At 45.7% G+C, this 17,306-nt stretch overlaps 1 protein-coding gene across 1 annotated transcript in view; it reads right to left on the bottom strand.

Moving 5' to 3' along the window:
* DNAH17 (dynein axonemal heavy chain 17) overlaps nt 1-17,306 on the bottom strand; it is a 122,790-nt gene that overhangs the window by 51,585 nt on the left and 53,899 nt on the right. The window contains exons 37-49 of the mRNA XM_066612860.1: nt 16,909-17,066; nt 16,354-16,492; nt 15,656-15,883; nt 15,163-15,300; nt 13,943-14,075; nt 12,586-12,713; nt 12,338-12,486; nt 10,207-10,489; nt 8,512-8,685; nt 5,301-5,508; nt 1,594-1,759; nt 788-890; nt 389-536 (exon numbers count right to left, since the gene is read on the bottom strand). Coding sequence (XP_066468957.1) covers nt 389-536; nt 788-890; nt 1,594-1,759; nt 5,301-5,508; nt 8,512-8,685; nt 10,207-10,489; nt 12,338-12,486; nt 12,586-12,713; nt 13,943-14,075; nt 15,163-15,300; nt 15,656-15,883; nt 16,354-16,492; nt 16,909-17,066 — 2,155 coding nt within the window. The remainder of the gene's footprint in view (nt 1-388; nt 537-787; nt 891-1,593; nt 1,760-5,300; nt 5,509-8,511; nt 8,686-10,206; nt 10,490-12,337; nt 12,487-12,585; nt 12,714-13,942; nt 14,076-15,162; nt 15,301-15,655; nt 15,884-16,353; nt 16,493-16,908; nt 17,067-17,306) is intronic.

Below are 17,306 nucleotides of genomic sequence, written 5' to 3'. Positions count from 1 at the left end.
AATCACTGTGGCTCAGGGCGCAATCCTACCCAACCTTCCAGCACTGGTGCAGCCACAGGGCAGCCCCAACGTAAGGGAAGAAATGTTCCCATACCTTGAGGAGGCCTCTGTGACTGCCTCCTCACCACAGAATGCAGTGCACACCCCATTGGCACAGCCGCACTGTGGCTGGAAAATTGGATAGGATTGGGCCCTCAGTTAGCTGAGGAAAGGATTATAGTTTCTTCAGCAAAATTATATTTGAGTACTGGGAAAATGCAGTATTCCTAAAAGTTTCTTCTGGAAAAAAACTACTGAATCTGACCATCATGCAAATTATAAATATACAGATAGGAGAAAAAGTAACACTCCTTCTAGAGTATACTTAGCCATTTTTGGTCATGCTTACCCAGAGCTGCTGAAACTAGCTGTGAATGGATCTTCTGGACCACCATTGGGACATTTCGGAGGGCCAAGTGCTGACCTAGGATGGTGCTGTAGATGGACATAAGGGCATCTTGTCCTGGGAAACTCACAGCGAACACACAGAAGTGTCGCTACAAGAGAAACCATTTACAAGGATCATTTTGTGGTGACAGAACCATCTTCTTAACATAAGGAAATCATTTTAAATCTCAAAGCAAACCAAAAAGGGCCAGGCAAACTCGTGTCTTCTGCTTCCAACCAGGGGAAGAGGTATCCAAATTCAAAGAAGCAAACACTGCAGGAATGAGGGCGATGTTTTGACTGAAATGAGAAATGGCAGACCCTCCTCCCTCCTTCAGTAACACTCAGCTCCAATGCCTACCTGGAGTCTGGAGTCAATGGTGAAGGATCCAGAAGTTGGGTTCATACAGGCAACGTACTGGCAGTTATGAATATCCTTTAATGTCAGCTTGGTTCTGTCATACCTAGTGGAAAAGTAGAAGCAAAAAGACAGAACGATTCTGAGACAGAATTATTGTAGAAATTACCCCACTTCAGATGTTTGCTTTCTATGGAGGAAAACATTCAAGGGGCCCTTGGGACTGTGTGACTTGGCCCCAGTCCCCAGGAATGAAGTGCACCCCTGCTCTCCACACATTCAGTGTTTGTGAGCACAGACAAATGCTGGACACAAGTCCAGCACAAGGAAAGTGTCTCCCTATAATTACCATCTTGGAGCAAAAACAAGATCTCATCCCAGGGTGAAACTCTACCTGTGTCCAGCATTTGCTTCCCAAATGTGCAGAAGGTGGGGCTAGTTTGTCTGCATCACTGATGGGGTGGTGTGATCCCCGTGAACCCTCATGCATTTGTTCTTCACAGAGACTATGGGCCAAATCCTATTTTGCCCTAGCGCCAGAGCTGAGCTTCAATTAATGGGGGTTACACCAACACCAGTGATGCCACTGCATTTAAGCTGTGTGTAAAATATTGTAATTTATTCTGTATGGCCTGGTACAGGAGGAGGTCCATCAGGGGGGTGACGCTCAAACCCTAGTGATGGCTCTGCTTGGAGTGCAGCGACACCATGCAGAAGAGTCTCTAGGGTCCATCCACCATCACCAATGTCCAACTGTGTAATTCAAACATGCATGCGAACCAGTAATTGCAGATCAGTTATATGCATACCAATGTCCATGGTCCATGTGTTGCCGGATCAACGTATGAGGAGCCACAGTGCCATATTTATCTACCTCTGGCATGTTCATATCATCAATGAAGTAAATTAGCTTCTTGGTTCCAGGGGGACCAAAATTCCTTCCAGACTTCTTCTCTAGGGGCTTCTCCAGAATAGCTGTACAAGTAGAACAGCACTGAGAAACAGACGTCATTGAGGCAAAATGTTTCCCATTCATTTCACAGATAGCTCTACAAGAACCGATTCAAAACCAACAACATGATGTGTAGACTGCGTGGGATGGATGGATGGTCTACTTCACTGTGCCTTAAAGTGGCCTTGTTCAGGGTTTGGGAAAGGACAGCAGACATGATGGTGACCCATAGGCGGATCCAGGCCAGGGGCCACAGATGCTCAGTCCCCCCAAAGCTGTCACACAAGTGGGGAAGGGCAGTGGCAGAGGGAAAACGGGGATCCAGGTTTCCTTTCTCTTGGGCAGCCCAGCGCTTCTGGGCAGCTTTTTCTGAGAGCCGCCTGCATTCCCCTACTGCCCTCTCCACGGGGCTGCCGTGCCTGGCCCTCTCTTGCTGCTGTTGCTGCTCCAGCCCCAGCAGGGCTGAGCAGACACGCCGACCAACTGCACCTCGGCAGACAGGGCCTAGGAGAGGGGGGTAAAGGGGGTAATTTGTACCTGGGCCCAGGGTCAAAAGGGGGGTGGCCCAGGAGCCAAAGTAGGGCCCCCAGAAATTTCCTGGGATCTGACATTTTCCTGTCTTCTCAGACTTGTTGGACATATGGAATGCTGGGGATTAGCATGACTGGGGATGCTGGAATGCTACTGATGTCGCTTGGGTAGGCAGACCTGGGCTCCAAAGACTTTTCCAGTTTTCTCTACCGTCCTCTCACCCCGCTTCCCCCTCCCTGCCCCTATTTTGCTTGCCCATCACCACCCTCCCCCACTCTGTTTCAACCCCCACTTTGCAAAGGAAACTTTGTACCCCCCAATAAAATTCCTCTCAGAGGCCCTGTCTGCAGACCTGCACCTGGTTGTTCTGGGAGGGCAGGCAGAGTGCACCTCCTGTGCCTCTCTGCGCTCCGCCTGCCGATTGTGCTTTTCAGCTCCTTCTGTTTCAGGCTGCAGTCCTGTGCATAATTTCCTGGGAGCAAGTCCCATAGACTATAATGGGACTTACTTCTGAGTAGACAAGCATAGAGTTGGGTGTCTCTAAAGACAACAGTCTGCCACACCCCCCCCCCCCACTGGCAAGAACTGCAATTAGCCAGCTGGAGCTGTTACGACACACACACACACACACACACACACACTTAAACATAGTAGAATCAACTAAAAAGTGAAAGCACGAGCAAACATTTCTTTTCAGTTCACTCTCACATTGGATGTTAAGCATCCTCCAAAAAGGGGGTGGATGGGGGGAAAATAAAGGATGTTTCATGATGAAACTGCAGGGTAGGGTAGACATGCCAAGGATTGGGTTCTCTTAGACTGCAATGCTATCCACATTTACCTGCAAGGGGGGGGAAGAGGAGAAAGGAGGGCAGCTCTTGAAGTGCTCCTCTGTTTCTTTTACATGATGAGAGAATTCCAGCCTTTCCTACCTTGAACCAGGGGCCCAATCCTATCCAATTTTCCAGCACTGGTGCAACTGTATTAATGAGGCATGCACTGCATCCTACAGCAGGGAAGCAGTCACTGAGGCCTCCTCAAGGTATGGGAACATGTGTTCCTTTATCTTGGGGCTGCATCACAGCATTACTGGTGCTGTAAAGTTGGATAGGATGGGGCCCTTAATTAGATTTGCTGGTCCTTGGTGCAAAAAGAACAGCTGCTGTTGTAGAATGTTCCTGTTAATGGTATAGGAGACATGTGGCTTTCCACATTAAGTTTCCAAAGCAGACTTTCCACATTAAGTGTGGTATGGGACTGTTGAAGAAGCAGAAATCTGACTAAATGATCCTGTTCGAAAGTGTTTGTAACTGATTAGCTGCACCTTTGTTTTGAGTCTGATTTAAATATGATATGAGAGCAGGGTCATTTTCTGGGCATATTCACAGAGGAGAGATCTGTGTTGATGTCAAATGCAAAACTAGAAATATAGGGAGCTGAACCCCAGAAAAAAAGGTGGTTTTTTTGACTGGCTTGCAGGATTGGATGCACTGATTATAGTCCCTGAAAAATATCTTATGCAAATGTGCCATTCTGAGCATTACGAATTTCATATTATAATGATGATAAATGGTATGTCCAACTCTATGAACCCAAACACTTTTAACTTGTATGTAAATTTAAGGGCACCTTCTGGAATGGGGAGCAAAGTCGGATGAAAAGGGAGCACCCTTTGGGTGGGGCATCCAATGTAGCATTCAAACTGGGAGCCCAGGTCTACCCTCACAGCAAATCTCAGCCATGGAGGCCACAGGTTCAACTGGGAGCCCTGGTCTACCTAGCAGATAGATCAGGGCTCCAAGTACAGGCAGGAGCCCAGGTCTATCTGCTTGGCTGATCCGGGCTCTGGGGTTAAGCTAGTGCTCATGGCCCCCCAGAACACAAACTGTGGATCCGCCCCTGTGTGACTCCGCTGCTTTTTTCAAAGACTGAAACAATGCATGCATCAGCACACAGGCAAGACTGCATGAACTGGAACAAGGTAAAGTGTGGAAAAGCCTATTGACAGTTTCACTTCCACAACCAGATTCATTAAAAGCACTTTTCACAGAACACATCTGAAGTGAGTGAATGTGGTGGGGGGGGGGGCAGACTGTAATAAGTGTGACAGGGCTTGCCTCCATTATACGTGCTTTCCTAGACTGTTTATTGCATGCACACAGGTTTGTCTGAACAATCAGGACATTGCAGCATAGTCCTGCCCCCTCCATGAGCATTTACTTTGCCTCAAGACAACAGTCCTTTCCACACAACACATCTAGGCTAAGTGAGGGTAGGGAGTGAAGGCATTAGAGTCACATCATGATGTGAACAAAATGGGGGAGGGGAAAAGTCAAGTTGTATTGTTCATTAACTTCAATAATGTTATGGATACTAACTTATAGGTGCTTGTGATAAGCACAAAGTTCTACAGGCATGCCCCTGTATCCGTGGGGGTTCCGGAATTCCCTGTGGTTATCTGAAACTATGGATTCCGATGAACACAAGCCACCCCAACCTCTGGAGCTGAAGAGAGCACCACTTTCCTTGCCTCTGAACCCAACAGTGACCGCAGACATCTGTCTGTGGCCTCTGCTGGGCTCAGACTGAGCCTTATAGCTAAAAAAAGCAGCTTCTGGTTTCTCTATGAAACCAGAAGTGATGTTTTTAATGCCTTATAAGGTATTGGAAAGCCTGAGGAAGCTCCCCTCATCTCCAGAGGGGGCACATGGTGGGGGTGTGAACCCGATCCGCTGATAACTAAATCCACAGATATGGGACCCATGGATATGGCCCCCCCCCCCCCCGTATTTCAGACAGCCTTCTGAATCACAATGGCCCAGCTGACTGGAGAGAGAATTACATTTTCTCAATAAAAAATACATAACATGTTGAGTGCAGGGGATCTGAAATAGTCTCAAAACCTTCTTCTGGATCCCAGGATGCAATGAACTTGGAGCACGGGCACATCTGCTTTACTATGAACTGATTGTGTATAAAGTCCCAGGACTCCAAGATGCACAAAGAATGGCTTCCTTCATGCAATTCCCTTACCCTGCAGCATTGCTGAGGTTGTGTAGAAATTAAAGGGAACAGATTGCACTATGAAATCGTCCATGTTTAGGGTATCCAGCTTATCCACCATCAACACAGACTTCCCAGTGCCTGCATTCCCAACTAGCATCACAGGCCATTTCTTTTCCATAAGCAGATCCATGAAATAGCGAATCCGGATGGTTTCTGTTGTGTGGACCATTGAGGCCTGCAATACAAACTCTCACATGAAACAAGCTGGTTTAAAATTCTGAACAACATAAACCCCAAGCAACAGATTCTAAGAAAAAGAGAGACTAAAGGTCTGCTCCAAGAAAATACTTATTCAAAGAATATTCCTTTGAAGAGCACCTCTGCAGGACAGTTGTGAAGATCATACAAATCAAGCATTCCCAAATCTGTTAATCAACATCAAAAATACAAAATATATAAATTCAAATTGCACCAGTTCACATTAGACATAAGAAATGCATTTTTAACAAGGGAGATTAAATGCAGCACTGAGAGAGGATGCTTAAGGAATGGGTGAGGGCCCAATCCTATCCAACTTCCCAGCATCCGTGCAACCGCAATGCAGCCCCAGGGTAAGGTAACAAATGTTCCCATACCTTGAGGAGGCCTCTGTGACTGCACCCCCAACACAGGAAGCAGTACATACCCCATTGACACAGCAGCACTGGCACTGGAAAATTGGATAGGATTGGGCTCTAATTCTTTACCATTTGTAACCTGTAGATCACAATGAAGGCCAAACATATGTTATGCTAAGCCCATGATTAGGGTAAATGTGTTTGCTTTTAAACAACAAATAGTAATCATGGGAGGCCCTTGGTCAAGATCAGGACTGTGACTTGAGGGAAGGGAGCAGTAACACTTTGCTCCCCACATAGTCCTAATCTGGATCAGGTCCCTGTGGGTGTCCTTTCCCTGGGATGAAAAATTGGGCTGCCAGCTGGGCTGAGTTTCCTCGGTCAGAGTAGACCCAATGGGAGAGGAACAGAAAATTAACAGGATGTTTAAAATTGGGGTGATGGGCGGGGGTTTCAGAATGGATTGGGAGTTCTTATGAGGGTTAGAGGGACTGAGAAGAAGAAAAATGACCTATCCTTAGACTGACGGTAGGGTGGGACATGACGACGTCATGTAATGTAATGTAATGTGATGTAATGACGTCACAACTGTCCTGCCAGGCTGCATGGTTTCAAATCTCAGGGGAAAATGAAAAATGCAGCCAAAAATGTGAACATAAGAACAGCCCCACTGGATCAGGCCATAGGCCCATCTAGTCCAGCTTCCTGTATCTCACAGCGGCCCACCAAATGCCCCAGGGAGCACACCAGATAACAAGAGACCTCATCCTGGTGCCCTCCCTTGCATCTGGCATTCTGACAAATGTGCTCTTTGGTGGGCAAGGAAAAGTAGCTCCTTCAGAGGTGAGGGTGCTACTAAGACAAGAGGCTCTTCAAAAGGGAAAAACAAAAATGGACAGACTGGAAGTCTCTAGTAGAGGGACAGCGTGGATGCTTTTGGGGAGAAGAAAATGTCCACAGTTCTGCTCCCAGAGCCCAAGAAGTTATGTCTTTGGACAAAGAATGCAAAAACATTCTTGGGTGGATAATAATATCTGGGACATATCTTGGGTGTGCAGCCAGGAGTTTTATGGGCTTAGCTGAGTGAAGGTACATCCTTCCTGAGGGACAAAAGGTAAGGCAAGGATTGGGCTGCACCCACGCTTAGGCCTCTGGTAGGACAAGCTTTCTAGGGAAGGAGGCCAAAAATGGGTGTGTGTCTGTCAAAAATGCCACTGTCTAGGTGGCCTGGTTGCTGGGCTTAGAGTGCAATCCTAAATTGTACTTTAGCCGGCACAAGTCCCTTGTGCTGGCTTCCAGGAGTTGCGAACATGCCATAAATTCACACCACATTCACACCACCTCAGTTGTTGGGGAGGCCGGCGCAACTATGTACGTCAGCCTCCTGGTGCCAGATTCAGCCCCGACATAGGTATAGGTTGAGTCTCATTATTCACAAGAGTTTCATTCCCAGGACTCATGTGGATGGCCAAAATCACAGTAAAGCAAATCTACTTAAAAAGCAGTGTTCCTTTATTCAGTGATTGAAAAACAGCCTTGCTGACCTTTTTAATCAGGTTCTCTCCAGGTACTTAGAAAGGCTTCACTTAGGCAGCTAATCCCTCCCTTCACCAGGAGTGGAAGTGCAGGGGAAAGAATGAAGGTTATAATCACTGCCATTTAGCATTCTTTCACATGCTGGGGGGAAGGGAGGAGTCACTTGCCTAGGAGTGAAACTGTTCTAAGTACCTGGAGAGAGAATGATTGATGGATTGTCAGCTGGCTGCCCTGTCTAGCATTAAATTAAAAGGCTATTGTTAAATGACTTTTCCCCCTTTAATTTAAAAGGCCCTTCTCATCAAGTCGAGATAAAACCTGGGTGAAAAATCTGTGGATAATTAGTTTACACCTGTAAGTTTGTTCTGGTGGCAAACCACCAACATGAGGTTTGGGGAGGGTGGGGGAGGGCAGGCGGCCAGTGGGCTGGGCCTGGGAGGGGGGTGGGACCGGATCCTAACCCCATACCCAAGCAGCCCAGCCCTACAACAGGCTGCTCGGATCTGTGCTGCTGTGTAGCTGGTGCAAATCCAAGTAGCCCCATTGAGGTGGCTGGGGCATTACTCGGAGTAAGGTGACAGAAGTCTCCAGGTCCACCTCCAACCCTGTGTTGGATACAGCACAGGCCAGCCAGTCTGCCTGTTTCAGCACAGGTTAGGATTGGGCTGTTAAACTGTTGTGCAGGAAGACTTGAGCTTGCAAGAGAGGTCATGTCGAAGTGGAGAGCCTGAATTTGCAACACCTTAGAGCAGCGATTTTCAACCTTTTTCATCTCATGGCACACTGTTAAGGCATCAAAATTGTCATGGCACACCATCAGGTTTTTGGCAATTGACAAGGCACACCATGCTGCCAGTGGGGGGCTCACATCCCCATTGACCCTACTAATAAATGATCTTCCCCCAAATTCTTGTGGCAATAATGTATTTTTACAGTTTTCTGTTACATTTTGTTACATTAACAATAGTAAATACCTTTAGATATGAGCAAAGACAGCAAAGGGGCCTGTGTACTGGGTTGAATCCAGTACTGTGGAGAAAACAATGATAAGCAAGAACACAGGAAAAAAGACTTCTGGCAATTACCTGCAATGGGACATCTGGGTCCAACTCAAATGGTGGCACTTTATCAGTCCAAGGCATGAATTTCTTAGTCTCGGGGTCAATATAATAATCAAAAATAGTCCCCTGAGAAGGAAACTTGATGGTTTTAAATTCATTCACCCACCATTTGCTGAACTCCACACGATAATCCACAAGCTGAGAGGAAAAAAAAGGCATATTCATATACCATATTGACTTAGAGAAACCAGATCTTAAAAGTATTAATGATCACAGGGGATATTAGAAGACATCCAAAGAAATAATACAAAAACTGCACAGATAGAGATTGCTCCTCCCCTGGGGGCAAAGCTGTACATGACTCATTGTTGTTTTTTTTTCCTAAGCAGAAACTGTGGGGATTTAATTCCTTCTCCCCACATACCACACTCTCAGTCCTGATATCTGTGTCTGCTCCCCCCCCCCCCATGGCTCTTAGTTAGGAAACAAAAAAACAAGTCTGAAAGGGCCAATGATATGCTTAACATAATACATGTCTTTGTATAAGACCATGGGAAGGATAAAGTGGATAGAGAGATGCTCTTTACACTCTCACATAACACAAGAACCAGGGGACATCCACTAAAATTGAGTGTTGGGAGAGTTAGGGCAGACAAAAGAAAATATTTTGTTTACTCAGCATGTAGTTGGTCTGTGGAACTCCTTGCCACAGGATGTGGTAACGGCATCTGGCCTGGATGCCTTTAAAAGGGGATTGGACAAGTTTCTGGAGGAAAAATCCATTACGGGTTACAAGCCATGATGTGTATGTGCAACCTCCTGATTTTAGAATTGGGCTATGTCAGATGCAAGGGAGGGCACCAGGATGCAGGTCTCTTGTTATCTGGTGTGCTCCCTGGGGCATTTGGTGGGCTGCTGTGAGATACAGGAAGCTGGACTAGATGGGCCTATGGCCTGGTCCAGTGGGGCTGCTCTTATGTTCTTACTTAATTTGGCCCTCAGATGGAATATTGTGGAAAGGATCTTTTGCATCAGGCATGTGATAGAGATTAGAATATGGCCTATAGAAACATTTTCTGTGTACATAGTCTTGCTTACTGCACAGTTGGGAGGTGCTCTGATATTATGCATGACACCTCAAAATGCAGCAGCCCAATCCAGTGTAACTTCCCCAGGGCCGATGCAGCCATACCAGTGGGGTGCATGCTTCATCTTGCAGGAGAGTTTTGAGTCCCAGTGGCCTCCTCAAGGTAAGGAAACATTTGTCCCCTTACCCTGGGGCAAGTCTTTGCTGCCCCAAAGGGTCTACTTGGACCTACACCAGCAATTTTGCTGGCATAAGTCTGAGTGGACCCAGGTAGGTGGAACAAGGCCAGGAAGGAGGATAGGATATTGGCAGGACTGCTGCCACTGATAACTACACCCTTCCCAGTCCCCATCCTGTTCCTCCCCCTCTCCATCTGTTTTACCTGCCCACTGCTCACCACCTACCCCCAGTACCAACTTACTGGCACCAGGGCTCCTGGGGTGGCCAGTTGCCTGGCTGACACTGCTCACCATTTGTGGTGGCAGCCAGGCTGAGCTGTATGATGCATTGTGTTTTGATGTGTCTGTAAAGCACATTGTGCAACCAGAATGCGTGTTCCAATGACACGCTGACAGGATAAGACTAGATAAAATAAGATAAATTAAAGGATAATTTAAGCTGTCTGAACGTACCTGGTCTTGGAACATTGCGCCTCCGAATGCCCAAAAACAAGCAAATACAAAATAGAGCTCATACAGCTCTTTGGAAGAGTCAGGAGGAGTGTTGGTTGGGGTCAGGAGGCACTCCAGTAGATACAGGATTGTTTGCACTACTGTCACTTCTGGTACGGGAGTTATCTTCTTGAAACCAAACTTTAGCTTATCCAAACACGTAGGCAAGTACTTGTCAAACAGGATCATCAAATTGGCTTTTTCCGATTGCACTTCCCGACGTTCAATCCAGCTGCTCACCACTCTAGATAATGATATAAACTTACTTATTTAGTACTTGTTTCATGAAACATGTGCAGGACTCTTTTGAGGGACAGTTACGTGTATCTGTTAAGCAAGCTTCCTTATCTCTGCCTGCTGTGTTCCCTACAACATTTTTAGAGCCCTTCCACAGTTTTAGAGCCATTTTTTAATTTAGCTGTTAGGGAAGAGCATCTCCTATTGCCTATTCCCAAAAGTGATTTTTCTTTAATTATTTTCTTTTCTTTCATTTCTACTAAGTCCACATGTGTAGACACAGACAGTATATGCCTTGATACCAGGCAGCACCACTCATGCCAATACTGCCTCTTCAGGCCAACCAGTGACTATCCTGCATGCATCATGGACTATTGTGTTACGGACCAAATGAACAATGTGAACATAGGAACTGCTTTCCTTTCTTGGTCAAGCCCAAGAACTCTGCCATCTCAAGTCACACAGCCTGGGATGAGAAGATAATCCCATTATGCAACCTCCTCCTTCCAATGTCACCTTTCAGCACACCTGTTTTGCATTTGCATTTTGCATCACCCCACTAAATGCAGCCTTTCAGTAGCTCATGCTTGTAATCTCTGCATCCTGCCTGCAACTCAGTATCAAAACATCTGCATTCCATTGATTTCCATTGATTAAATGTCACTATATAACCCCCTGCTTGTATATGCATTTTGCACACAACACTTCCAATGATGTAATCCCATTCCAATGTGCTGTCTTCCTGACACCCCCTGTCACAACTGCATTGTGGAACTGTATTTATGTATTGATTGTGAGATGAACATCTTCAGTTTAGCTTGTTGCCATTAAGCCTTTTGATCAACCCCTTAGGCCAGTGCTTCTCAAAGAGTCTGCTGTTGCAGACCAGCAATTCTTTTTCCGATTTGCAGTGGACTGGCACTACATATTTTTTATACTAGCATACCTGGTCTTTCCTCCCAGCTTTTCAGAGCCTCTTATGAGGCTTGATGCAGGTCCAAGTCACACAGTAAGCCTCAGGAGACTCTGAGAAGCTGGAAAAAGGGAGCCATAGGAGACACACTGCACACTGGATTGTGGACCAGCAGCCAATTTGTGGATTACACTTTGAGCAGCACTGCTTTAGGCAACAATCCCTGTCTATCTGCATTTTGATTAGAAGGGTTTCCCTTGATTGAGTGTCAGGAACAGGCACAACAACAGCAGCCCTGCATCCATTCACCCACCAGGTCACACATTTACAGACTGGGAGCTGAATCCTGTGGTTGGTGGCACGGCTCCATGCTGCCGGCCACAGTCGCAAATGTGCTGTAAGGCATGTTTGTGGGGATCACCGCCGGGCTCTCGCCAGTGCTAGCCCAGCGCCGAGCAGTGGCCCAGGTTTTGCGGCTTGGCAGTCTCCTGGGCTGCGGAATTGGAGACAGGGGTGTGGGCGGGGGCATGGGGTAGGCTTTCCGGGGAGGGGGGAGGCTGGCGGGAGCGGGGAGAAGGTGTGCTGAGGGGCAAGCAGGAGCGGCGGGCGGGCGAGGGTGCCAGGGGGCGGGCAGGAGGAGGATCTGCGGCACTGAGCTCCGCAGGATCCAGGGCGCTTGTGGAGGGCTGCGTGCACCTGCCCTCTCTAGTCATAGCTAGAGGTGTTTGTTTCTGGTAAGACAGGTTTACAGGCCAAGTCCTACTGAACACAGTGGGCTTACTTCTGAGTAAGGTAAATAGCACCATTTTCAAGCACCTCTTGTCATACCAGAAGGAAAGGCAACAGCCCTTCCTGTGCAGGAATAGACTGCTCATCCAGGTAGTAAAAGATATATACTTAAAGGGATATATTCCAGACAACAGAACAAATTCTAGAACTCACGGATTCCAGCCAAGATCAGCAGGGTTGATGTACAAGATTCCTGCTCTTGATACCGTGGCAGGTGTTGCTGTTCTTAAGTGACTGATCTCAAACACAAGCCTCATGGTAGGATTTAGCGGGATTCGCTCATTGCTTGCTAAGGTGAGGACCTAAGAGGGAGAGAAACAAGCATGATGCAATTTCCTCCTCTAGGAGAAGAAGTGGGTGGCAACTGTAGTGAAAGAACACCTCTGGCTTGCTGCACTGACCTTGTTGTCATCCATCACAGTATTCAAAGACTCAATCCACATTGGGTCTATATCTCCATCCAGAACAATCCATTTGGGGCCACGATGAGTTATATTTGCTAGATCACGCATGATTGTGGAAAACAAGCCTACCCAGAAAAAAGAGTTACATTGGATTTCATTGTCTGCTTCAGTTCAACTAAATGGTTGATATATGAAGTTTTGTAAGCCCGGGGCACATCTAGTCCAATAATCCAAGTGGAAATAGCTGCTCATAGCCATTGGTGGAAATCTGTCTCACGCTCTGCTACCTGAACCTTTTAACTGGGTATGTCAGGGACTGAACATGGGATTTTTGTAGGCAAAGCATGTACTCTATCACCTAAAGTCACTTGATGGCAGAGAGGAGGCATTCTGTACAGAACTGCTAGAATTTTATCATGCTAAGGCAATGGCAGACCTCCCCAACGCCACACCCTGAGGCAAAGGTTCATGATGGCACAACCCCCTGTGGGCTGTTGCTGCCCGCCCCCCTATGCGCAAATCCACCCCCCACTCACCTGAGGCTCACGGAGCCTCATTTGACCAAGGCCGCGTCAGGGAAGCCTTTCTGAGGTTCCCTGACACTATGAACTGTCAGGGAACAGAAAACCGGAAGCACAGTTTCTGACCCTGTCGGAAGCCTCAGAGAGGCTTCCACTGGGTCCTGCAGCTTCACACCCAGGGCGGTTGCCCCACAAAATACAATGGTAGGTCTGCAACTGTGCTAAGGTGTGAACTACTGGGACTGTCTCACACAATGGTAACACTAGATGGGGAGAGAGGCAGGCTGAGATCAATCTAGAGGAACATAAAGTCTTTCTGGGTAGGAGTTAACCTTAAGAAAACACACACCTCCTTCCTTGGAATGACTAGAAGAAATCTGAGCTAACAGGGGCCAATAACTCTCATGTACCGTGCCTTTTTGCTTGCCAGCTGTCTTATGTTAAAGTTAAAAGGATTTAGGAATCAGCTTTTTACTTTTCTGGCAGGCAGAGATTAAAAGCAATCGGCAATAAAGACATGCAAAGGGTACTTTTAAGCCTCAGAAATCTAAATAATAATTTTTCAAAAATCAAAATTTCAAGTATGATAAAATTTTGGTATTGCAAAAAAGTCACAACATTGAAATCTAAAAACTGATTATTTATTGGTTGACACTTCATAATGGAATAGAATTTTGATCATACTGTTGTGCTACTTTCTTTTATATATATATGGGCTCTGTTGTTATCTGAGCTTTTAAATCACTGCTGTTTGTGGACAGAATATTGGAGGGCAAACGTTGCTCTTTTTATTCAAATGTACAGTACTTCAAACCTGTGGCATTGTTTCCTACCATCTTTCCACTCCCTGGTAGCTGGATTAATGATTCCAAATAATTCATCGCAGGTTACAGCTTTAGGGTCAAGATCGATGGCTACAGGCTTTCTTTTCATGTTTTTGTAAGTTTTATTCAAGGATTTTAGTACCTGCCAGGAAAAAAGATAATGACCGGAATGAAACTGTTTTTACCCATATGTTGCCTCAGGTAACATAAATATTGCAGTCTACTGGTACATCCTTCTAGTTGAGTGGTTCCCAAACTATGAGCCGTGGTTCTCTGGGACCTGCGGAAATGAGCCAGGTGAGTTGTAGAATTCTTGCAAAAAATTTGTGGCCTATACACTGTATAGGATTGTAGCCCTAATAGGAAACCATGGCCAATAATCAAGTCTCTTGTCCAAATTCAAATCAAATCCGAGTCTCTTGAGTCCCAAGTCTCTGAGCCAAATTTAAAGAAAAAAGGCAGTCAGGTGGAGAGTTGTAAACACCCCCACCCCATGGCTGATTGGCTGTGATCAAAGCGCCACAGGTAGTTGGGAGCCACTGGCTGCAGCACAATTACCCAGGCAAGGTGGTCAGGCACTTTGCTTCCAGATTTCCCAGGAGGTCATACATGGAACACAGAAACAACAGAAAAAAAAGTAAACAAGAATACACACACATATAGGGACTCGGACGTGAAAATGGCTTCAAGTCCCAAGTCAAGTCCTGAGTCACTGCCTCTCAGTCCCAAGTCAAGTCCAAGTCATTGATTGACGGGATTTAAGTCTGATTTGGGAGCGAGTCGCAGCACTCAAGTCTCCATCCCTGTACATCAGCCATTCTGTCAGCTTACCCATCTATGCTAAGCCATCAAAAGCTATAATCTAAGAAATGTGGTCAATGGGACTGGTATGTGGAAAAGTAACTCCTGATAGGTAATTTGAGGGTAAGGAAAGTGTTGATTAATTCATGGAAAGAACAGTGGAACCACTTTAGAAGAAGCGCTGCTTCCAATCTGTTTTGCTAAAAAGACTGTCCGATTAGAGTCAACCACCTGTTCAAACCCTTATTCAACTACTCTACTGATAATGCATACATTTTGCAGCCAAATATACTTCCGGAGACAATCAGTATGGGCTGCAAATTTGGGGGAAACATCTCTAAGCAAAACAAATTTCATGATGAAAATGTTAGCATTTGGAATGTAGTCTCTAGCTATGGAGCTGGAACTGCTGGGTGCAAAGTTCCCACCTGGGACTTGCCACTGCCTGCATTTCCAATCACAAACACAGAGTGCCGGACTTGGAGCAACTCTTCCAGCTGTACCACCTTCAACACAAAACTCTCTTCAGGCTGCAGTTTGAGATCAAGAATGGACTGTTTGATAATCTGGGAAGACATGAAATATGTTAAACTCAACAAGTACATCTGCTATTATGTGAAAGGGGGTACAGTTCTAGTTAGGAAATAAGCATGTCTGTGAGTCTCATAGCCATCAAGGTACTGGAGCCATGTTCTGCAATAGGTGAAGAGACTACTGCCACGAACTATCCATCAAAGAGGTCAGAAGTTTTTTCATCAGAGCTCTTTATCCAGAGTACCCCATACCACGATTTCCCCACTGAAGTAAGAAAAAAATGGAGGCATTTTTTCAAAGGCATTCAAAGTTCAAATCATTCTGCTAAGGAACAATATTTTGCCCTCTAGTATAGTTAATTGCTTCAACCAACAGCAGTAGTTTCACCTTTTCAAAGTTCAGATCACGTTTCCTAGGTACATCCAATGCTGGGAAGAGGTCTCCAATCAGTCCCATGAACACAGGTAAGTCATCTGTCACAATCTTGGGGATGTTAAAGTCTCGCAGCGCCCTCATCAGGACCTGATCTTCAGCCCGGCCAGGGTCTCCTCTTTTCAGGGAACCAGCCACCACCAGAACAGACTTGATAGCCCTCAACCCCCAATCATAGTGATCCTGTCAGACAGGTGACATTACTTTAGCATTGCAAGTGAATACATGATTTAAAGCAAGAAATAAGAGGCACGCCAAGAAATCTCCAAACCAAGAATGTTTATATTCCTGAGACGTGGAAACATTAGCACAGATCTACTCTGTTGTCAATGGCATTAATGACATCCTAGTAGCCTTCCATAAGCTATAAGGCTTAGTACTGCCTTTGCACTGAGGAACTGAATTGAATGGTACAAGGAAGCTGAAGTCATTAGGGGCTTTTCATTCCAACCACCCATATCTGTACATTTCAAGAGTTCCCATACTAGCAAGAAGGTTGGCATGAGAACACAGCATGGCACCTTGGGATAGATTTCAGACAACTACATTAAATGGCTTTCAAAAACCTCTGCCAATATATTCTGACAAACTCGTCATTGGTCTAGTCTAAAATATTCTGTGACAAACTGATCTGGGGAACAATGTTTAATTACCTGCTTTGACAGCAGCTCTTTACACAGTGTATAGAGTGTAATAAACTTCCTAGCTAGAAGCCTGGCCTCAATGAAACCTTCTGCAACAAGCATGATTTCACAGATAAGCTCAAAGTCAGGAACCACCATTGCACAAGGCCTAAAAGAGAACAGCAATTAATATCTGGAATGATTGCACTGCAGCAAAAACAGTAAACTTTTGTGTTAGGATGCAGTAAATATCCATTGCAAATTTGCATGCAATTACAGGTTGTTTCAAATGTTCACATTCACAAACTCAAAATGAATTCACTTTCCATGGATAATTGGTCATGTCTTGTTTTCACTGTTTTACATGATGCATGATCTGTCCTGAGAGCTGCCAAGCTAAATCCAGTTTTGCAAACTATGAATATAGCCTGTACTCATATATATTATGATTTCTATACTTGCCCCTTTCCTCTTACAGCCATCTTCCTTCTGAATCAAACCTATATATTGATTCTTTCCCCATACAGAAGCTCAGAGATTATCCTGATAATCTGTTTTCCCTGAATAGTGCCTGTATATTAGTACCTGAATAAAGCTTTCAAATTTTCAGGCAGCTCAGTACGACCTGCGTACCCAGGATTCATAGTAATAAACATTCCAACAGTTGGTATAAGAGATATCACCTCTCCGAGGAAGTTGAATGTCTTCTTTTTGGCTCGAATTGCATCTTGAACACATTTAACCTAAACAATGAGCAGAAAAGTCCTAAGACTTATTCAGGAGATCTGCAGTAAGATATGAAGTATAGCACTTAAAAGGACGTTAACATAGGATATTAGAGAAGAAGGCAGAATGAATCTGGCCCTCTCTCTGCATGACCACAGTACCTTTATTTTGAAGCAGAGGCAGAAGTAAATATCAGAGCTGGGATCAGGAGAGATCCTGGCACCACAGTTGGACTCCTGCTCTGGAGCTGGAACTAT

This window comes from Tiliqua scincoides, chromosome 2 (genome assembly GCF_035046505.1).
Source record: "Tiliqua scincoides isolate rTilSci1 chromosome 2, rTilSci1.hap2, whole genome shotgun sequence".
Lineage (NCBI taxonomy): Eukaryota > Metazoa > Chordata > Lepidosauria > Squamata > Scincidae > Tiliqua > Tiliqua scincoides.
This window is presented reverse-complemented; position numbering and strand designations above follow the sequence as displayed.